Here is a 23922-nt window from a genome sequence, read left to right on the forward strand (position 1 = left end):
GTTTTTTTCTTCCTTGAGCCGAGCCGAGCCGAGCCGATAGCCGAGCCGCTCCAGGTTTTTTTTTTTTTTTTTTTTTTTTTTTTTTTATTTGACTTTGATTTTGATCTTGATTTTTTTTTTCTTTTTTCTTTAATTAATCCGACGACGGAGCCTCTACAAGTAAAAACAGTAGTTTTTCTTGCATACTCCTGAGGTGAGGGAATTTTCTCAATTTTCTGCTAAAAGTATTAGAGTCAATTGAGAATAATTTTCGATAATTAATTAATTGGTTGATCTTGATTTTTCTTTAAATAATCCGACGACGGAGCCTCTACAAGTAAAAACAGTAGTTTTTCTTGCATACTCCTGAGGTGAGGGAATTTTCTCAATTTTCTGCTAAAAGTATTAGAGTCAATTGAGAATAATTTCCGATAATTAATTACTTGGCTGATTTTGATTTTTTTTTTCTTTTTTTTTCTCTTTAATTAATCCGACGACGGAGCCTCTGCAAGTGAAACAGTAGTTTTTCTTGCATACTCCTGAGGTGAGGGAATTTTCTCAATTTTCTGCTAAAAGTATTAGAGTCAATTGAGAATAATTTCCGATAATTAATTACTTGGCTGATTTTGATTTTTTTTTTCTTTAATTAATCCGACGACGGAGCCTCTGCAAGTGAAACAGTAGTTTTTCTTGCATACTCCTGAGGTGAGGGAATTTTCTCAATTTTCTGCTAAAAGTATTAGAGTCAATTGAGAATAATTTTCGATAATTAATTAATTGGTTGATCTTGATTTTTCTTTAAATAATCCGACGACGGAGCCTCTGCAAGTGAAACAGTAGTTTTTCTTGCGTACTCTTGAGGTGAGGGAATTTTCTCAATTTTCTGCTAAAAGTATTAGAGTCAATTGAGAATAATTTTCAACAACTAACTACTTGGTAAAATTTTAAGGCTTTTGGATAACACCAATTCAAGCTGATACCATCTTTTGATGGGCGTTGTGAGGGTGCTATAACCTTCCTCACACGTAACCGAACTCCCGAACTCTGTTCTGGTTAAGCAGACCCGAACCTATTCTTTTAGGGACCCTTAAGCTTAGGTGTTCCCTGAAAGGGCAGATTCCTTAGGTGGCCAATCGCACCTAGATAAAAAAGATTGGTGGCGACTCCCTGAAAATCAATGTCTAGCGATAGATCCCCGGATCTAGACGTTACGACAATAAATATTACATATTATCTTTTTTGAAAGAATTAGTTTACGTAAAAAGAAAGAATATTTAAAGTTTTTTAAATAAAACGTAAATTTTATCATTATATCATAAAAGAATATTTGAAAATTTCCATTCTATTTTGACTTCATTGAATTTTGTCATTGTATTTTCATATTTTATGATATTTGTACTAAAGTTGATGAAAAAATATTTTGTAAAACATTTTACTAAAATATTAAAAATAACTTTGGAATAAACATAAAGTATAGCATAGATATTCCACTTGTATAAAAAATGTCTATGTGACATGTCACTTGGAGAAAATTATCATTTGTTTTTATAAAATTTATACTAAAATGAATATTTTATAAATAATAAGTTTAAAATAATTAATTTTAATTTATTAAATAGAAAAAAGTCCTATAAAAATATTTTTATTCTATGCTTGATAACATGTTATAGTATACAGCTTAATAACATTTCTTTAGTACCAAAAAAAATATACACTACAATAAATTTTTTTAAAAATGTAATACAACAAGAATTTCGTATGATTTTAAATAGTGCAAAAAAAGAATTTTTAATACACAATACAATAAAAATAATGTTTATTATTAGGGAAGATGAGATTTAATTATGAAACTTTTACTTTTGAGATGAGGTGTTACTACATCTAGGTAATGCATAAATAGAAAAAAAAATTAAGTATATAACAATATTTGTGATGGAGAATAATGTTCTTTTGGTTATTTTTGAGTTATAAAAGTTTGAGAATATGTTGTGAGATGCAAATACTTTAAAAGTTAAAAAAGTCATCCAAATAAAAACTTGATTATGTACCAAAAAATTAAAAAAAATTTCATTTAACAACTCAAAATTAAAATGAAACATATAAGAACTAAAAATATATTTCAATTCAAACTTACTTGCATTTGAGTAATTAGTTAAACAAATTAAAAATGAATGCATCACTTTATGTTCATGATTTAGCTAAGTTAGATTTTATATTTTATTGACTTTTTATTAAAATAAAAGCTATCTTTTGGTATATACAAATTCATGATTTTTTTTTAAAAAAATATTGTTGATAAAAGATAAAAAAAAAAAAAACTAATTGACTAAGGTAAAAAAAATGGTAGTAATCTCATTAAGTATGTAAAAACGTTAATATGCAAATTTTGGGATCAAATTAAGGTCTATAAAATGTATATGCTTAATATCCAAAAGTGAAAAAAAAAATTTCCTAAACATTAGTGTAAACTGTTAGTGTAAAATGTATATGCTTAATATAAAGAAATGGTTTAAGGGTTGTTTAAGTGCCTTAGATGAAACTTACATAAAAGTGAATGTAGACTCAGTTGATAGGCTTAGAACAAGATTAGAAAAAATGAAATTGCTACCAATGTTCTTGGTGTTTGCATACCAAACTTGCAATATAGATTTGTTCTACCGGGATAGGAAGGTTTTGTAATAAATGGCAAAGTGCTAAAGAATGCCATTACATATAGAAATAAGTTAAAGATCCTACAATGTATTAACTTTAATCTTTTGGTTTTAGTTTTGCATGGAACACATTTTTTTATGTGTAATAATGTTGTGACACTTGAATATGTTATTATTATTTGTGTGGTGCTAGATATACAAACGAAAAAAGTTTTATGGCACCTTATAGAAGTTAAAGATACCATTTGAATGATTGAAAGTCAGGAATCTAATCGATGACACCCCAGAAATACTTCAATATGAAACACTCGAGTAAGAAATTGTATCGAGATATGTTTTGATATATTGAAAGCTAGATGGACAATTTTAAGAGAAAAATCATTTTATCCAATAAAAACACAATGTAAAATTATTTCTACTTCTACATTCTTCATAATTTTATTAGGTCTAACCTTCTTGAAGTTGATGTTTTTGAAGGAAGTAGTACCCAACCAGATGGATCTGAATATAAAGATTTGATTAGGCATGCAAGTGATGCTTAGACTTAGTTTAGAGACAATCTGGTAAAGAAAATATTCATAAATTGGTTGCAATCCCAAGATTAAAGAAATTATAATATTTTTTTCTATTTTGTTGGTTAAATTGATGTTTTTATTTTTCTTTTTTTTTGTTGATAAATGTACAATGTATTTTGCTATTGTTTGCAATAATATTTATTTTATTTCTATGTCTAATGGTTTACTTCATGCACTAATTATATGTTCATCTTTATTGATTTTTGATTTGATATGCATGTTGTTACATGATGTCAACCATATGATTAGGATATCAAAATGTCTTCTTCCAATGCCACTTCTAGACTTTCTATAAGAAATACATCTAGAAAAAAAACATAAAACTCATTAGTAAGTAACCACTCATGGATGAAGGAAAAAGATGCATATCTCGTCTAATTCTTACATGTTTTGACAGATGATCCTAGATGAAAAGTTGATAATGAAATAGTTAGAGTTAGTTATCTAGGACATGTTGAAAAGATGTTGGAGTCATTAATTCTCGAATCTCAACTTAAAGTCAACCCACACATTGAGTTAAGAGTTAAGCTACTGAAAAAATAATATCATGCTATATGTGATATGAAAGATACAAGTGGATTTGGTTGGAATGATTAGAAAAAATGTATCACTACTAATAAGTCAAATTTTAATAAATGGATTCGGGTAAGTAGTTTGCCATAACATATAAGTTACTTTAATGTTAATTTCTATTCAAAATATTTTATAAGTATTTAATTTAACTTTTATGTAGACTCATCTACATGTTAAAAGGTTGAAGAATAAACATTTTCTTCACTTTGATGATTTTGTGACTACATTTATAACCAATAAAACAATTGGTCAAAGAGCTAAAATAATAGCTGATATAGTTGAATCATTGAATGATGGTAAGGATGTTGACTTTGGCTATCCAGAGATCGAGCCTTATAATGCAAATGACGGTGAAAGAGTAGATGAGGATGAAGAAATAGGTTCAGCTTATGTTGTAAATTTGTCTACCATTACAATGTTGTCAGACAAGAAGTGTTCTAAAAGCGATGACGGATTAGCTAAATTGATTGATGTAATAGGCAATATAGAAGCTATATATTGTGAGAGTCTAAGTTAAATCAAGGGTATTTCAATTTTTTCAATAAAAAAACCGAGAGTAGTGATAGAAAATGTTACTTTTCAATGAATTAATGCAACTTAATGATTTTTTGATGGATAAAATGCTCTCTACTGGTGAGTATATATCAAAAGATACTCACAAAGTCAAATTCCTTTTTACACTGCTACATGTACTTAGAGAGGATTACATACGAAAGTAGTTACATGAATATAATGCCTATCAACCATCTTTTAACTTTTTTCATCTTAGACACTTGTAGCTTAAGGTAATCTTGACAACATTCATATGTTATGTATTATTGAGTTACAATTTTTAAATTTATGTATATGGTTGACAGCTTGAATTTGGATTTGGATATGACAAATATAGAATGAGTTATAATTTTTTTAAATATGTTTTATATTGTATGTATATATATAATGCCAACATAGATTGAATTTGGATATGACAAATATAAATTGAACTTGAATACAAGCCACATATGAATGATAATATTTTTTCTTGTATAAATGTATCATTTTGTTTTAGTATTAATAGAACAAATTTGGACATGTGTAAATATACAATTTAGACTTGTATATACGAACAAATTTATTCATAGTTCTACAAATGAAATAATTATGAATTGTATTAATGAAAAAATATAGATTCACATGAAACACAATGAATTTGTAGTTTTATACATAAATTTACAAGTAACTCTTTATCCTCAATCTTCAATGTGTAAATAAGAATATATAGTCACACTATTCATGATGGACTTCATCAATTTTTTCTTGTGTGAATTGTTCTTTTTTAGCCCACTGTGAAAAAAAATAATGAATGATGTCAATCAATTTGCACTTTATAGTTATTGTTAATAGAAATAGGTACCAATAGTTAAAATTTATGCTAACCTTATCAAATATTCTTATAAGGTCATTAATAACAATCTTTTTAATAAAATAGAGGACATAATATCCATATTTTGTTATTCCTAGTTGACGAGGAACTTGCAAAAAAAAATGTTAGGTAGTTAAAATGCTTTTAAACAAATAAATAAAATAATATATTTGACACTTACCAGATATGTAACTTAATTTATTCTTTTCTTTCTATCAACAGTACCCAATCCCTTGAAACAACCTAAAAGAACTTGTATACATAAATCATACTCATAAAAAATTGTTAACATAATAGAAATTAATTCACATAACAAAGATGAATACATTTTTATTATATGGACAAACTCGGGTTTAGGCTTTGACCCTTATTTTCTTAAGTCAAGGAAGTAAACTGTAAATGTTACATACTTAATGACAACTAGCTACCAATGACCCCTGCAAATCATAATCATATTTTTAATGTTAAAATGTAATGTTTGTAACTATTATAAAATCTGTATATTTAAACATAATCAAATAATTAGCATATGTAGGATTATAAGGTGCTAGAAAGTATTAGGATTGTTTTTACAATGTTTGAGCCAAATCATTAGCATGAATAGTTACAGAGTTAGCATTATGACTAATATGATTTAGGTCAATGAATTTGTGGCTATCAATCATTTGTCTTTTCCTCAAACCTCTGTAAAAGAGACTAAATGATAAAAAAGTTTAATTATCACATTGTTAGACATAATATATTAAAAGAATATTCATTATATATATTTAAATGAATATATAAGCTAACTTAATGTATGCAACGCTTTCAATAATTGATCTTTATTTCATATTACAAAATCTAAAAATCTTTTCTTGCCCAATCCACGATGTCAAAGAATAACCAAATAGTTCATTCTTGAGAATGATGTTAATGATTGATCCTTCTAGTAAATGCTAACACGTATAATTGGATAACACATGTAGATTAGATTTTGCATACGGGATTATCTCATGTTGAAAAACCTGTTACATAGAAAAATCAAATATTTTTATATAAAATCAAATCACAAAAATTAAATAAAAAAATCAATTCATAAATATCACAAAAACAATAGTTACCAAAGAAGGGGTTTGTTAAAATATTTGATATGCGAATTCATTTTCGACAATGTCAGTAAAAGACTAACCTAAAATTGTGTTAATTTGTATTGATGTCAATGGTACCTCTAATTCAATAATTTGTTACTATTGCTTATTAACTAGTTGCTGTTGTTGCTTTATTATGGCTTCATATTCAACAGTCTTGTAAGTGTGAGATTTAGGTTAAGTTTTGAAATAATTTTTTTGAAAACAAAACTTCCAACCCCCCTAACATAGCTAAGTCTATTTTTTAAATCGAAAATTAAGGTCATCACATCTTTTAAAATTTCATCAGATGTGAATCTCATAGTAATAACGTCTTAAAACACAACATGCAAACTTAAATAAATACAATATATTAACATGCATAAATGGTGAAATAGCAAAAGAGATATAAATACAAAATGAACTTACAATCTTCTTAGCTATTTATTTGGTTGTTTTATTCTCATAGTTTTCATTTTTTAATGTATGTGCTTTTTTTCAAATATCTTATCTTGATATTTCATTGCCTAAGCTAAATGTTTCCTAAAAATCATATGAAAATATAAGTTGGCAACTTCATTAAATGAATTTCAAAATTATAAATAATGTGCCTAATAACTAGTTAAAAACACTTACAAGTTCATGCTTCATATTTACATAACCCTATTTCGTTACCTAAGCTAAATGTTTCCTAAAAATCATATGAAACTATAAGTTAGCAACTTCATTAAATGAATTTCAAAATTATAAACGATGTGTCTAATAACTAGTTAAAAATACTTACAAGTTCATGCTTCACATTTACATACTCTTTTTTTGACATATGTGCTTTTTTTCAAACATCTTATCTTGATATTTCGTTGCCTAAGCTAAATGTTTCCTAAAAACCATATGAAAATATAAGTTGGCAACTTCATTAAATGAATTTCAAAATTATAAACCATATGTCTAATAACTAGTTAAAAATACGTACAAGTTCATATTTCACATTTATATACCTTTTTTTCGATGCTCGATAGTGATACACTTTTTAAGTCCATATTTTCTTTTGAGCTTTTTTTATTTTTTACAAAAAAAAAAAATCAATAACAAGAGATTAAAGATCTAACCATAAACAATTTATCATAAAAACAAAAGATGATTGTTATACATATAATAAATTAATTTGATATATGACTTGAAACAAACTTCGTCCACTCTTCACCATTAATAACATCTGAATATGTTGATAAGGGATGAGCCAATAGTTCAACATTATTAGTATATGGTAAAATATATTTTGTTTTCAATCTACTTTTAAAATCTCTAAATTTCAACCTAACAGATTCAACACAACCTTCTTATACTCAATTAAAAAGTCAAACCATTCTTATAAAAAATTAAATAAAAAGATGTTAACAACTAGCGTAATTGCATTCCATAAATAATTGACATAAACAATCAATAAGTTTCTATTTGATTATTATAACTTACCAAATCAAATCTCATATATAGTTTTTTGAATATGTTGGAACCTTCCTTTAACTGTCATAGTTAATGGATATTGTTTGTTGAACTATACATCTAATATAGATAGCTATCTTCGATGCATCACTCAACATAGATTGCTTATCTGCATTGAAGTTAATATGTATTTTTTTTTTAGTTGCTTTAAGCAACTTAACATGTTTCCTACCTTTTTTTTTTTTTTAAAGAAGATGTGTTAATTAAATGTTCTTTTTCATATTTGGTAGAGGTTTGTTCTCAAAAGCCATAATATTAACTAATCTATACGAATTTAAATATGGAATGAGATTACCATAAAATGCATATATTGAATATACGAATTCTTCAATGAAAAGGAACAAACAAAGAACAAGCATCATCAACCGAGAGGCAATCAAGTAAAACAACACCATCAAGCAAAAGCAAAACAAGTAATTAGCATTTGATGTGAACTGAATATCTAGTTGAACAAGTCTTATACAATCAAGTTCTTGGTCTTTTAGGATTTAAAATTCATTGGTAGCGTAAGTAAATAAAAGTGCTACTGTTTTGCTATTATTTTTTTTAATTTGATAAGTAAAGCACTACTATTTTGGTTCAAAATTGTGAAGTTGGATAAGGCCAAACACATTATAATCATTCTTTTAGAGAGATAAAAAGAGAACATTCATGCATCATTTGTTGCAGGTTGTCCATATTAAGGAAAGAAAAAAGTAAAGAGAAATATCATGCATCATACTTCTTTCAAAATCTTATTTGAATGGTACAAATTTTCTAAAGTTGATTTTTATTTGCTATTAGGACATGGTAAGTGATTAGATTAACAGAGCAAATAAAACTGAACTAAAAAAGTTGTTTCATTCTTTTAGTCATTCATTTTAGTGTTGGTTAATTCTATTGAAAATCATTTGTCTAAGTACTGAAAACTAATATCAAACAATGTGTTGTTGAGTTATATAAACAATGGAAAAGCTAGTCGCAATTATTATTCACTAAACATTCAGAATCTTACAATGATGCTCTTTGAATTAGTTTAATCAAGTCAAGTAAATCTAAATTAGATTATTCTATCATCTATTTAAGGAAGAACAGGTAGATTGACAACACAAAAATCTCAATCACAAACATAACTTATTTGTAAAAAGTTATCGATTCAATTTTACTTACATCAAACGATAGCAAGGGATGAAGGTGGTAACGAGGGAGACAAAGCAGCAATGAGGTTCAGCCGGGGGTTTTGGGGTTAATGAATTGGATGAGGGTTTTGAGGTTTGAGGTTAATCCTTTATACAAAAGGTTAAGCAAATGGTGGGTTTAGGGTTTCTATTGTATTTGTTAATTAAAAAACTCAATTACTATGCTTCTTTGAAGCTAGACGTAGTAATTGTTCATCGTAATTTTTGTAAAATAGTCAATTATTGTGTTTCAATAAATCTAAATGCAGTAATTATTCATTGTAATTTTTTAAAATATGTAAAAAACTTAATTACTATATTTCTTTAAAAATAAACGCAGTAATTGATCATTGTAATTTATTTAAAATAATCAAATATTACGTTGTTTTGAAGCAAAATGAAATAAGTGTTCTCTACAGTTTTTGAAAACATGTAAAAAAAAAAAAACCTAAATTGTTGCATTTCTTTGAAGATAAACATAGTAATTCCCATGCCATAAAGAATCACTCATTGCTTGGAATCCACACCTTTCCAAGGACCACCTGTTCCTCTAAAATCTAATATTTCATGAATCAAACACTCCTTTAAGGTTTTAAAGCCTCATTATTGTCTTAAAACATATAAAATACAATAAATTAATAAAAATGATAAAATTGTTCAACCTTTTTAGCCAATGTAGTTTAATTGAATTGAAAGAAATAAATATGAAGCTATTTTACATTCAAATATTATTGACAGATGAAACATATTTCACAAATTCTTTATTGAGAATAAATCTTTTGAATCCAATTTTTTATCTTTTTTAAAAGTATTTAACTTTAAAAAAACTTATTAGCCTGTTTAAAAAGCCATTTGCCAACCAATGACCAAGTAATTGTCCATTCAAATATAATAAGAGAGATTGTAAATACTAAGAAACCATAAACATGCACTTAAAAAACCAAGATCAAACAATCTAATATTTTAGTAAAAATAAACTCAAAACTGGAATATAATTTTACATTTACATAAGAAAATAGCCATAATACACTGATCAAATAAAAATTCAAACTATATTGAAATATGTAATAACTAATAAAAATAGAAAAACTAGTCAAAATAGATGACATTGTGACCAAACCAATCAAGAGCACAAATGAAAATAAATGAGAGATTATAAAAGGAAAAAAAAAAAAAAAAGATACATATAGTTTCTGCCAAAAACATATAAAACAATAGTGAGAACTTACAAATTTATAGACTAAGACACTCTTAGTTATAGGATGGAGTTGAAAATAATTACTAAAGGTAAAATATAAATTTTAAACATTGATGGTTGACTCAAAATTAATTTACGAGTAATAGTCAATTAGTATTATGTGAAACATGTTTAAAATAAGGGAATGAGATCAATAATATGATGACTATTTATACGGTACCATTTGAAATTCTAATTTTAAGAAACAAAAAAGTTGTCTACCTTATACATTTTTTCCTTACATGTAAAAATAACCATTAAATACATTTTATTGATTAAAAATTTTAATGTTAAAATGTTCACGAAATATTTTGATTGAAAATAAAAGACACATGCTAATTAATGCTTGAAAGAACAATTTTTTATTCATTAGTATAATTTGAATAAAAAAGGAAAAAATATATTTTCAGTTACTTGCATTTTAACTTTACTTTTCCTTACGTTTTATGCAAACTAAATTCGATCAATTAATTTGAAAAGTAACTAATTTAAATATGAAATTAACCTTAAATTCAATTTTAAAGCTAAATTCAAGTTGACAATCAATGATTAAATTAATGGTTATACACATTTGATGAAGTTAGACTATACATTCAAGTGAAATGTAAAAAGTACAAAAATTAAAATGCAAAAAGAAATAAATATGATTTATTATTTAAAATAACTTGCTAAATTTAAATCAAATTAAATAAAAATAATTAAATTTAAGAAATGTGGAGACTATTCAAAATCAAAGAAAAAACATTCACATTGGATTTTTTCTTTTTTACGAAAAATTTTTACTTTTATATATTTATATAAGTTATAAGATAACATGAGATACAAGCATGTAATTGCACACCACTTTTCTTTTGATCATTTTTTACTTTAATGTCTAGGCGATTTTAATAAAATGTTTTGGGACGCAGAAAAGGCTGGGGGAACCTTATGGATGAAAGTTTTTCGAATAGCATTAAATGAGGCGGGCTTAAAAGACCTAGGATATAAAAGAGTTTGGTACCTTTTGAGTGTGGAAGGGAGGGGTAGACTATGATCAGGGAAAGGTTGGACCAAGGGTTTACTGTGGCTAGGGTTGTTAACTTATTATATAATGAACATGGTAAGTCCGACGTCATACCGTAACCAAATATTAGTAGATACTGATGGTGGAAAGGGGAAGAAGAATGGTTGGAGGAGAAGAAGGTTTTACGTTGAGGCAGCATGGGCAAATGAGGATGAATGTGGCCGAATTATCCAAGAAAGCCTGGAGCAATGCAAAAGAGGGGGATACATAAGAAACTTGATCATATTCGGAAAAGACTGCAGGGTTGGAGTAGGTTAACTAACCAAGGACCCCACCGAACTGTTGAGAGATTAACAAAAGAATTTGAGGCTCTGAAGGGGAATGATCCTAATGACGATGTGCTAGAGGAGGAAAAGGTGATATGAGAAACGGGGAATGATCCTAATGACGATGTGCTAGAGGGAGGAAAAGGTGATATGAGAAAGGTTGAATGAAGCCCTTGAGAAAGAAAAAGTGTATTGGGCACAATGATCAATGGTCTCATGGTTAAAGAAGAGGGGCAAAAATAACAAGTTTTTTCATGCATAATTTTCAATCAGAAGGGCGGTTATATCAGGGGCCTCGAGGATAAGAGAAAAGCGTGGTGTAAGGATGAGTCAAAAATGAAATATATAGCTATGCAGTATTTTAAAAGCTTGTTCATGACTCAACGGCCAACAAATTTTGAGGATATTATTGAAGTTCTGGATGTCTGGATTACAGATGAAATGAACGAGTTCTTCACAACAAAATTCAAGGCAGAATAGGTTTACGCGGCTTTGAAACAAATGCATCCAACCTAAGCCCTGAGGCTTAATGGTATGCCTGCACTTTTCTACCAAAAATTTTGGAATATTGTAGGGCATGATATTACTAATTATTGCTTATCTTGTTGAATGGGGAAGGGGAAATAGAGGAGGTGAACAACACTAATGTTACCCTCATTCCTAAGATGAAAAACCTAAAGAAAATCACTAGTTTTCAACCTATTAGCTTGTGAAAAGTTTTGTACAAAATTATAGCAAAGGCCCTGGCTAATAGACTCAAGCGAGTTCTGCCAGATTGTGTGAGCGAAAATCAGAGTGCATTTTTACCTGGGAGGCTTATCACAGCTAATGTGCTTATTGCGTACGAATTACTCCACAAGCTTAGGCTGAAAAGAATAGGTAAAGAAGGATATGTGGCCCTCAAATTAGATATGAGTAAGGCTTATGATAGAGTAGAATGGTCTTTCTTATAAGCCATAATAAGGAAGATAGGCTTTCATAACCAGTGGATGTCACTCATCATGAAATATATTTCAATTGTCTTTTACTCTATATGGTGAAGTCACAGACAGGCTCTACCCCGAACGTGATTTGAGACAAGGAGACCCCTTCTCACTGTATTTGTTTCTTTTGTGTATTGAAGGGCTCTCATCAATGCTTCCGAAACACCAAAAGGAAGGATTGATTAGTGGGGTGTGTGCTAGCAAGTATGGGCCTATAATCACTCATGTTTTTCGCAGATGATAGTTTATTATTTATTAAAGCAAACCAGTTTGAATGCAGAAGAGTAAGGAACTTGCTATAGAGATATAAAAATGGTTCAAGTCAACAAGTAAATTTCGAAAAATCCTTATTATATTTTAGCAGTAATATTAGGGAGGAGAGTAGGGTGGGTGTTTAGCAAATATTGGAGATTTAGGTGACATCAAGCGCTGAAAAGTATCTGGGGCTACCAACACTAGTGGGAAGGAATAAAAAAAGAGCCTTCAGAGACATTAAGAATAAAATCCATATAAAAATTGGCTCATAGAGCAATCGGACTCTATCAAGTGAGGGAAAAGAGATCTTCATCAAGTTAATTCCCCAAGCCGTACTATCCTATACGATTGGTTGCTTCTTTTTCCCAAAAGGCTTATACCTAGAACTGAACAGTTTGATTAGTAGCTATTGGTGGAAATCAAAACAAGAAGGGAAAAGCTTGCATTGTGTAGAATGTAGCAAAATATGCCTTAGCAAAGGAATGAAAAAGATGGGGTTTAAAAACTTCGAACATTTCAACCATGCTCTTTTAGCTAAACACGGGTGGAGACTAATAAGAAATACGAACTATTTGGCATAGAAGGTTCTGAGTGCAAAATATTTTCCAAACAATACTTTCTTGAATGCTTTAATCAGTCGCACTCCATCATTCACATGGAAAAGTATATGGTTAGTTAAAGATGTTCTGGAAGTTGGGTTGAGATGGAGAGTAGAGGGTGGGAGAAACATTCGAGTGTGGAGAGATAGATGGCTGCCTACAAATAGCATTATTAATCCGGGCAACGAAGGGCATTGTTTGCTTGAAGGAAGTGCGAAGGTAGCAGAGCTGATCCACCAAGATACAATGACTTGGAAGAAGGATCTCGTCCACAGATTATTTCCAGGGGAGGAAGCATTGTTGATTTGTTTCATTCCAATAAGCAAAAATCACCACAAAGATGAATTAACATGGAGCCTGGAAAGGAGTGGAATATTTACGATGAAAAGTGCTAACCATTTTCTCTCGATAGAAAATGGGGAAGCAAACAACCAAGGGGACGAGCCACGTAATAGGGTAGATAAAAAGTTTTGGAAAAAGCTATGGAGAGCAAAACTTCCAACTAAAATCCAAAATTTTGGGTGGAAGCTGAACAATGGTTTTTTACCAATGTTTAGTAATATGAAAAAAAGGCATATAAAAGTAAACCCAGTCTGTGTTAGGTGTGGTAATTATGACAAAACGATAGCACATGGAATCTGGGACTGTATGCATGCCAAAGCAGTATGGGATTGCACCTCAATATCAAATAAGTGGAAAAGAGTGGAGCATGGACCCGAACGAGGATGGCTGGGAAGAATTGTAAAAGAGCTAGATAAAGAAAGCCTAAAGCTTGGCTTGTTGTTGTGCTGGGCGGTGTGGCATAATAGAAACCTGGAAGTAAAAGCCATAGATAAACGAGTTCCATCAACCACTCCAAAACATGCCAGAGACTACTTGGATGAATACGAGAAAGCAAATGTAAGAATGGCTAGAGGCGCCTCAGAAGAGGAAGTCAACGAGAAGCCACCATTCTGTGATAGTGTTAAGGTTACTTTTGATGGGAGTCTACAAGCTCAGAATAATGGAAGGGATATGGGCATAATAGTCAGGGACGACAAAGGCAAATGTGTAGGTGCTGTTGCAGTAAGGTAGGAAAACATAAGAGAACCATTAGTGGTATAGGCTTTAGCAGCTATTCGAGCCTTCATGCTAGCAAAAGAAATGAGTTTTCTTTAGTTATTGTGGAAGGAGTTTCACTACAAGTGACAAATAGCATCAACGCAGGAACAGTGGATTTGTCTCCTATAGGAAACTTAACAAATGTGCATGCATGCAATAAGTGCTAGTGTTTCGGTCATGAAATAAAGTAAAGAATTTCACATCATTAGTTAGTCATAGAATATAAAAGTTCACTACATGCTTTTTCTTATGAGGTATTTTTTATAAGATAAAATTATGAGATCAAAATGGATAATACTTCACAAGAGTGTTAATTGTGATAGATTGGTTGATCTGAAACATCAAATAAGTGCATGCCCAGATTTTGGAGTCCGCAAGTCGAAAGTTAAATCTCGACACGTGACAAGTGATATTAGAATCAAAATTACTAATGATGTGACACCGAAGATGATAGACCTCCATTAAAGTAGGGAAGGATGTCATAATCTTGGAATGAAGCCAAAAATCTCATATCGATTGTGTACTAAAATTAGCCATATAATATAAAAGTTCACACATATCCCTTTTTATGAGAGATAAAATCGTAAAATTAAATGGATCAAAATAAATAATACCTCACAAAAATATAAATAATGATAGATAAATCATATGAGATATCAAATAAATGCATGTCTAAATCTTAAAATCACGTGAGTCGAAAGTTAAATCTCGATATATAACACTAGCTTGAGAGCTACGAGAGTAATTCACGCAAATGAAACAATGCATATTTTAGCCAAATTTGCATTAAGCCTAAAATCCACTATGAGGTGGATAAGGGAATGTCCTCTTATTATTCAACAAGATATAATTTCTTTTGAATGTACCGAAATTTGGTGGAAATTAAATCAAATTATTCTAATTTAAAAAATTATTTTTATTTATCGATCTATTTATATTAAAAAATAATATAAAAAATTACTATGAATTAAAAATATTAAAAAATATATTTTAAAAAATTAAAATAGAAAAAGCATAATAGAAAAATTCCCGCGCATCGCACGGATCATGAGGGAATAAAAAAAAGTAAAAAGGTTGTGGTAAAAAAGAGCCCCTCTTTTGCCGAGATAATATCACACAAATTCAATAACAAAAGCATAAAAAAAAAAAAAAAAACAAAAACAAAAACGAACAAATCTTCTAATCTTTTGCAGATCGAATCCTGTGTCCCTCTCTTTCTCCACTTAGAGATCTGATCGAGTTTCGAACAGTTCTGCACTTGAACCCTCCAAAGGCACTCCAGTTTTTCCTTTTTCACTGTAAGAAAATTTTGTTCCTCGGAATTATAGATCTCCTGGCTGGTCGTTGTCAGCTTTAGAGGGTTTAAGTTACAAAGATTTTTCATGCCTTTTTCGAAATGTTTATAGATTGGATCACTTTTTTTCCGCATTTATTATGGTTTCTTATAATCCAAATTTATTGTAATTAGTGCGTGTTTAATGTCTCTCCTCTTCCTCAGAAACATCCTGTTTGGTTGCTTAGAATATGAAGGGAAAGGTATAAGATTAGCTTAGGTTAAATAGTTGTTCAGGTTTCTTAACTGTGATTTCTACTTTTTCGGACTTTTGAATTCTGAAATAGAATTAAGTAATTATGTTGAGTCTTTTTGTGTATTGACAGGTGTAAGATTTTGTGAATTAACACGCAATGATTGATGAGCCTTTATATCCCATTGCGGTGTTGATCGATGAGCTTAAGAATGAGGATATCCAGCTTCGTTTGAACTCGATTCGTAGGCTCTCTACAATTGCACGTGCCCTTGGGGAAGAAAGGACACGAAAGGAATTGATTCCATTTCTGAGTGAGAACAATGATGATGATGATGAAGTTCTCCTTGCCATGGCGGAAGAATTGGGAGTTTTTATTCCTTATGTTGGAGGTGTGGAATATGCTAATGTTTTGCTACCTCCATTAGAGACTCTTTGCACTGTTGAGGAAACTTGTGTGAGGGATAAGGCTGTAGAGTCATTATGTAGAATTGGTGCCCAGATGAGGGAGCAGGACTTGGTTGAGTCCTTTATTCCATTAGTGAAGGTTGGCTTATGCATTGTGTTTTCTTTTCCCTGGTGTAAAATATATATATATATATATGTATATATATGTGTGTGTGTATATATATATAAATAGTTTTTCTATCTTTTCTATTTCTTAGGAAAGATGAGAAAAAATATTACAACGAGGAACTACATTAATTTGATATAGAATTTGATTTTAGCTTTAATTTTTATGTGGTGAAAAGATTGTTAGTGGAAGAAAGATATTGTTTGATAATGCATGAAAACTCTATAAACCAGAGAGTTGAAGAAAATCCCCTTGCGTGCTCTACTGCTCTGCTTGTTGTCATTTGGATAATAGTACCATATATATGATTATTCCTAAGCCCGGTGACCAGGACATGGTGTTATCCTTAATTATTCTCAAATTCATTTTTAATTATAATCCTAATTAATACTTGATTTAGTTTGCCTCGCAACAAGTAAAATGACTGTCTTGTTCCTTTGAATGTGATTGTCTCCAACATCCAGAGATTGGCTGCTGGTGAGTGGTTTACAGCTCGAATTTCCTCGTGTGGCTTGTTTCATATTGCATACCCAAGTGCCCCAGAGGCATTAAAAACTGAACTAAGAGCAATATACAGTCAGCTTTGCCAGGATGACATGCCCATGGTTAGGAGATCTGCTGCAACAAATCTTGGAAAATTTGCTGCTACTGTAGAAGCACCTCATTTGAAGGTGGACATCATGTCTATGTTTGATGATTTGACACAGTATGGTATGTAGATTAATTTTTATTCTTCTTTTCGAATTAAATTATGATCACTTGGTTTGCTGATTTCATTGTTGAATATATGCTTTAAAATATATTAAACAGACAAAAGTGCAGGATAAGTGATTTTAGTTAAACAATCCTGACCAGAAATATGAGGGGAGAGTTTAGTAGTCTTATGGTGCTTTTTTTCCTTTTAGAGGGAATGGTTTTTGGTTCAAACTTTTAGGAAGGAAAAGGAATTGGGAAAGGGGTAATAGGCTGCTCCTTTCTACTCGTAAGGGAACTTTCCTTTCTTTTTGTATTAAAAAAAAAAAAAGAGCGTTGCTTGTTTATCTGATAAATTCAAGGTGCATTGCTTATGAACAGGAGTCTTGGACAGTCACCCAAAAAATTAGATGATTTTATATTTGAGCCATTTTACCAGTACAGGCTCCTATAACCTTTCTTGTCTCCTCTAATCTTTTCAATGAATTATATCAAAGAATCTGTGAAATTTATCTTGTGTTTCATTTGTAAAGCATAACTAAGGTCAAAGATGTACTTTATGAGGTTTTTACCTTATTTTTATAAATGTAAAAAAAAAATAAATCCCTTTCCTATGGTTGTTCATTCATAGTTGTGCATTTTTATTTAGCATATTCAGTTTTCCATTATTATTGTTAAATTTGTACTTTATAGTGGGGTTTAAATTCTTATTTTCTCCAATTTATAATCCCATCAGATCAAGATTCTGTTCGATTATTGGCCGTTGAGGGTTGTGCGGCACTTGGAAAGTTGTTGGAACCCCAAGATTGTGTGGCACATATTCTCCCTGTCATGGTTAATTTCTCACAGGTGGACCATGTGTTATGGATATTATATTACAAATATGTTAGGATCTCCAAAATTCCTCCATCCTTGTCTTATTTTGTCATTTTCCCCATCTTTCTGAGAAGGTTGGGGTAAACTTTGTATTATATTCTTGTTGTGCTTGAGTTCTATTATTTCAACATAGGTTATTTTTCTACAAATTGCATCCCGAGAGAACTTATGAAAGTCCTTTTTTCCCCTCTTCTATCTGAAACTAGCCATTGAGGAGGTTGTGGATTTCTTTCACCCTTTTACTTGGTTGAAGATGAAACTTAACCAATAACCACTATTCTTCTGAACACTTGACATTCCTTGATCCCAGCTTAAAAAGCAGTAGTATCAAACATTTTGGCCATCTTACTGGCATGTTCCATTATTGCATCTGCAAAAATTTTGAGCATGTTTTGAATGAAATAGATTGACACTCTTTGTGATTCAACCTTAAATTGCTTATTGTTCATTTTTTTTGAGGGCCTTTAATCTGTATTATACTACTCTATTGGGATGTGTCATATATTTAGTTTTTAACCAAGTTCTGGAAGACTTATGGTTTGATTCAATCTACTAGAAATTGATTAACCTCTAAGGTTATAGATGTTATATTCTTCACAAATTTTGTTTTATTGTTCAATTTTTAGAATATACCTTGTATTTGTGTTTGATGCAAATATTGTGCTTGGTTTCTAGTTAATTTTAAGGCAAAGTATAAGGTTTGGTAATTATTATTTTTTTAATTTTTCCTCTCTCCTTTTTCTCTCTTTTCCCATTTTTCAGTCAGGAAATTTGCGTTTAGGATTTTTTTTTTTTAATCGTATTACTTTGGCTACTAGGACAAGTCTTGGCGTGTCCGCTACATGGTTGCAAATCAATTGTATGAGCTGTGTGAAGCTGTTGGTCCTGAGCCTACCAGGTAATCTCTACAATCATGTGGCCTCCATTATCTTTTTTCTGCATTCCTGACTTTTATTGTTATACCTGTTTTCCCAGTCTCCCTGATCTCTATTGATGAATTTTCTTGTTTCCTTTCTAGTTAATTGGAAATGCATGCAATTGGCTTAGGTCATTTATCAATTATCATGCTTTCGCCATTCAAAACTTATTCTTGTCACATTCTTACATTTGCTTTGAATGATGTTTTTATAGTGATGGCCGTATCGGTTATCTTTGAATGATATTGTAATGTTTACATGTTTAGGTTGGATCTAGTACCTGCATATGTTCGTCTACTTCGTGATAATGAAGCCGAAGTAAGGATAGCTGCTGCTGGAAAAGTAACTAAATTTTGCCGAATTCTGAATCCAGAATTAGCAATTCAGCATATTCTTCCTTGTGTTAAGGTAAAAATGCTCATGGAGTGCTTTGCCTACTTCATCCATGTTTTTTTCTTCATTTGTTGCTGTAATCTAGTTTTTCCACTCTAGTTACATCCTTTCTAAATTAGTTAAGGTTGTCTACTGTAGGAACTATCAACAGATTCATCCCAGTATGTTCGTTCTGCTTTGGCTTCAGTTATAATGGGAATGGCGCCCGCTTTAGGGAGGGTAACCATCCTATCTTGTCTTGTGCTTGCATAGTCCATCTTCAATGATGAATCTCTATTGATGCTCTATTACATTGCTCTTTATGAGATGCTTCATAGACCTTACATATTGGAATCATATATCATTTCATTGTTATTTCTTTTTCTCGCTTTCTCTCATCCTTCTATTTGTCCACATACTTTTTTATTTTGCTTCACAATTTAGATATATTCATAATCAGATTGTTTTTTCCTTTTTTTTTTTTTTTACTTAACTCCAAAAAAAAAAAAAAAAAAAAGATTTTGTTTGCTATAATGATATGACCAATATATCATATCTTGACTAATTCTTTGGATCTAGATGATCCGAAGCGATGAGTTGGTTATTAGTGCTATAGCATGAACTTATACTGTGGTTTGTCTTTTTTTTTTTTTGAATCCTAAGCCTAAAAACCCAACTAGTTGCGCTAAGCATAGCAATTATATCAAATGATCAATCAAATTTGTTTACATGATGCTTTTTGGTATGGACAACTGTTTAATTTGTTGAATAAATGTTCATCTTCTCTTCTGACAACATTTTTCTGGTCAGCCACCGTTATGTTAGCTACAAGTATGGAAGTTAGTATAATGTAGATTTTTCAATTGCTTTGACTGATGACCTTTTTAGTGTTCTCACATGTGGCCCAGATAACATTTCTGGTTGCTTGGTGTTTTTTCTGAACAACAAGCTCTATTTAGAAATATGTGGGAGATTGGCTCTTTATTCTTTCCATGAACAAAACTAAAAAATTATTATTGTGTGTTGTCTGGACAAGTTGTCTTGATCCCTTTTTTTTTTTTTTGGTTAGGTCTCATATTGATTATAGAAGGCATTGCTTCCTATTGTTCTGTTGCCTTGTAATTGAAATTGCATTCATTCTGTACATGTTGCAAACATTTTTTTTTAATTTTTTTCCCTTTGTGTATATTGTGTTCTTCGTTGATGGTTGTAGGATGCGACCATAGACCAATTGCTTCCCATATTTCTTTCTCTTCTGAAAGATGAATTTCCAGATGTTCGACTGAATATCATTAGCAAGCTTGATCAAGTCAACCAGGTTTGTTAATTTTTGAGATTTCATTTAAGATTTATTAAGAACAATAATGATATTTTTTTTATTATTTTCTATTTTCAATGTTTTACCCATCTTCTGGTGATATTGTTCAACTGTTTTTAAGAAACATTCTCTTGGAGTCTGATTGTGGACTGAATGGTTTTATATTCTCTATGTTCAACTGAGAAGTGAAAGGAGACAGGTGACTGGACTAACTGCTTAACCAATCTCAGCCTCTCTTCGTTTGTCAAATAAAGTTTGGGAGTCTGATTTTATTTTATTTGCTGGAGAAAACACCACATAGTGACTCTTCCATCTGGCCACAACTATGAAGTTTCTTGTCTGACCATACCGCAGCAATTGGTGAAGGTTGTAGGCTGGGAACCTTATTGTTGTTTGAGGGATTCAGATTGTCAAAATTCCAGTCACTTTTATCTGTTTCAAATGTATCAAAATAAACAAGCCTTTTAGATTGATTGACTAAAAAAGGCCATTACATCATGTGTATGCATCTTCCTTTATGTATACATGTCAATTTGTCAGTCTAAAATGATTACGGTGGAAATTCCTCCATACGCAGTCAGTCCTCTTAAATCAAGATGTTAAATTTCTTGATGCTGATGCCTTATGCAAGTTCTTTCCCAGCTAACAAGAAATCTGAGGTTTGGATTTAATGTTGTTTCATGTACTATTTTTTTGGTAAGAATGAGAGCACTGAGGCTACGAAACCTAGGTTGTCTACTGAAAACTCCATCCATCCATTATCACTTGGTCTAAGCTCAAGTGATAATGTGTTATTTATTATATTAGTGCTTGACTGGCATTATCACTTGCAGTTTCCTTATTTATTTCTCATCTTGCTATTTAATCATTTGTTTTGGTGCAGTGGTTGGAAGAACTACTTCCTATGAGCATGTTATTGAATATCTCTCTCATATATTCAAATGAAGCTTAGTTGATATACCTATCATTGTAGGTGATTGGAATTGATCTGCTGTCCCAGTCTCTATTGCCAGCAATTGTGGAGCTTGCAGAGGATAGGAACTGGAGGGTTCGGCTTGCAATAATAGAATACATACCTCTATTGGCAAGTCAGTTGGGTGTTGGCTTTTTTGATGACAAACTTGGTGCACTCTGCATGCAATGGTTAAAAGATAAGGTGCAAAGAACTTTGATATGGGGCAAAGATCAATGGAGTTTATGTGCTTCTGTCTATATGATTTTATCCCAGTTCAATTGTCTTATAATGAAATATGTCAATGTCAATCTGGAATTGCAACCTGCTTATTTGAGAATCCACAATTGGATATTAGTCTTACTAATTTTATATTTATAATCGTGGTTCCTGGTGGTGGATTCGGAGAATAAACCAATGTTTAAAAGCTGTTGTTTGCTTGATAGGTTTTTGTTTCCATATTACCAGTCTACCTTTAAGAGGCAATACTAGGAACTTAATATTGTAGTATTACAAAATAAACTTAGCTACATAGTTATTCATTGTAGGTTTATTCCATTCGTGATGCTGCTGCTAATAATGTGAAGCGCCTTTCAGAAGAATTTGGGCCTGACTGGGCAATGCAGCACATAGTTCCACAGGTCAGTCTGCTTATTTTAACAATTAACTTAATTTTTTTTTTAATTCTAAACAAGTACAAAAGGGATATATCTGAAGATGTTGGTTCACAATATGCAGTCTCTTTTTTGGGAAATCTATTTACAGGTTTTGGACATGATTAACAACCCTCATTATTTGTATCGAATGACCATTCTACATGCAATTTCTCTACTTGCGTCTGTTATGGGCTCCGATGTTACTTGTTCAAAGCTTCTCCCTGTGGTTATTAATGCTTCAAAAGATAGGTAATGCTGATGCGTTCAGAAGTTTGATTTGAGACCTTATTTGTTTGAATTCTTTGACTTGTATTATCAGACTAAAAAATTGCATGAAACAACAGGGTACCCAACATCAAGTTTAATGTGGCCAAGGTGCTGCAATCACTAATTCCAATTGTTGATCAATCTGTGAGTAAATTTATTCTCATTCTAATATTTGAAAAAAATTTTCTTAAACGTTTTGAGTGCTTAGTGTAATATCTCTATCTTGGGTGATGAAAATTGGTATATAAAGTAGGTTGTTATACTGGATTAGTTTGTTCTTGGATTTGGAATATAAATGGTATTTTTCATGCATGAACAATGCAGGTGTTGGAGAAGACAATCCGTCCATGCTTAGTTGAATTGAGTGAGGATCCTGATGTTGATGTCAGGTTTTTCGCCAGCCAAGCCCTAAAATCAATTGATCATGTCATTATGTCTAGCTAGATTGTATCTTTAGTCCTTTTTTTTTTAATTGTATTTTTACCCTTTAAAATTCAACAACTCACTTGCAGATATATGTAATCTTGTTATTGAGGTGCCGAGTTCCTTTTGTCAAACAATTCGCTTGAGAAGAACATGTTTCGGCATATTTTCACTTGCCACGATCAAGCAATTTCTTGATATATATGGTACTATTATAAGTAAATGGTAGATTAAAAAACAAAATAATAATTAAATTAGCCAGGTATATCTAATTGGGGATGATTAAAAATCAGTTTAAACTTGGATCTGACATTTGGGGTTTTTGTGCTTCAAAAGTTAACCTTTTTAATTTTACGAGGAAAGAAAAAGTAGAGTTCGTATTTGGCCGTTAAGTGCCAGAAAGTTGTGAAGGTTAGCACCTTAAATCTTACTTGAGTATCACTTTTGATGTAATTCCAAATCACAAGAAATCTGAAGGGACTATTATTATTCACTAACTTCGAAGCTGGTTGCCTCTGATCTATAGGAGACTGCAAATTTTGTCAGAGTTGCCTGTAATGTGATTTTTATTTCTTCTGAACAGTCGAAATCTGCTGATAGAATCAATCTTCCTAAAATGTTTTTCATGTTTGGTGAATGGTTTTGTTTTTGTGCCCATTATCAAATGTTTCTGTATGATGACCAGAAGGTGACACCATAATAATGATCACTTTTTTTTTCTTCTTCTTCTTCTTGGAGTAATGATGCAATTTAATCTCAGGATTTCAACTTTCAATTGCCAAAGTTATAATGAGAACTCTTAGGTGGTAAGCCGTTCAATGAGAATTTTTTTATTAGATTTTGATATCAATTTAGCATGCTGTTTCATTTAACATTAATGTGATTAATGCATTCATAC

The 23922-nt window shown here is 30.8% G+C and overlaps 2 protein-coding genes across 5 annotated transcripts; both read left to right on the forward strand.

Annotated features, from left to right (window-relative positions):
* The first annotated feature begins 11279 nt into the window (after positions 1-11279).
* Positions 11280-14423, forward strand: LOC149516152 (uncharacterized). Its single transcript, XM_089768724.1, has 5 exons — positions 11280-11495; positions 12087-12144; positions 12248-12391; positions 12636-12699; positions 13388-14423. The coding sequence occupies exons 1-5, from the start codon at positions 11280-11282 to the stop codon at positions 14421-14423; spliced, it is 1518 nt and encodes a 505-aa protein (XP_089624850.1).
* Positions 14424-15542: 1119 nt separating this feature from the next.
* Positions 15543-23190, forward strand: LOC111289658 (uncharacterized). Of its 4 annotated transcripts, none has more exons than XM_022880889.2 (13): positions 15543-15723; positions 16110-16523; positions 17015-17261; positions 17980-18092; positions 18938-19017; positions 19303-19444; positions 19568-19648; positions 20622-20726; positions 21700-21882; positions 22227-22319; positions 22444-22583; positions 22679-22745; positions 22926-23190. In XM_022880889.2, the coding sequence occupies exons 2-13, from the start codon at positions 16137-16139 to the stop codon at positions 23043-23045; spliced, it is 1758 nt and encodes a 585-aa protein (XP_022736624.2). In that variant the 5' UTR covers positions 15543-15723; positions 16110-16136; the 3' UTR covers positions 23046-23190. The 4 variants fall into 4 exon arrangements, with proteins under 4 accessions (XP_022736624.2, XP_022736625.2, XP_089624217.1 ...); XM_022880890.2 differs by having other exon boundaries at positions 15570-15748; XM_022880891.2 differs by having other exon boundaries at positions 15596-15986.
* The last annotated feature ends 732 nt before the right edge of the window (positions 23191-23922 follow it).

The sequence above is a fragment of the Durio zibethinus genome, chromosome 11, assembly GCF_047325235.1.
Source record: "Durio zibethinus cultivar Kanyao isolate XHJ-2024 chromosome 11, ASM4732523v1, whole genome shotgun sequence".
Classification (NCBI taxonomy): domain Eukaryota; kingdom Viridiplantae; phylum Streptophyta; class Magnoliopsida; order Malvales; family Malvaceae; genus Durio; species Durio zibethinus.

Bases quoted from the DNA above. Each gene is read 5' to 3' on its own strand.
- LOC149516152 (XM_089768724.1), top strand. From the start codon at position 11,280: ATGGTAAGTCCGACGTCATACCGTAACCAAATATTAGTAGATACTGAT. The intron at 12,392-12,635 runs GTAAAGAAGGAT...TGTGTATTGAAG, and splicing joins GCTTAGGCTGAAAAGAATAG to GGCTCTCATCAATGCTTCCG. The intron at 12,700-13,387 runs GTATGGGCCTAT...TGCTTTAATCAG, and splicing joins AGTGGGGTGTGTGCTAGCAA to TCGCACTCCATCATTCACAT.
- LOC111289658 (XM_022880889.2), top strand. From the start codon at position 16,137: ATGATTGATGAGCCTTTATATCCCATTGCGGTGTTGATCGATGAGCTT. The intron at 18,093-18,937 runs GTGGACCATGTG...TTTGGCTACTAG, and splicing joins TCATGGTTAATTTCTCACAG to GACAAGTCTTGGCGTGTCCG. The intron at 20,727-21,699 runs GTTTGTTAATTT...CTATCATTGTAG, and splicing joins AGCTTGATCAAGTCAACCAG to GTGATTGGAATTGATCTGCT.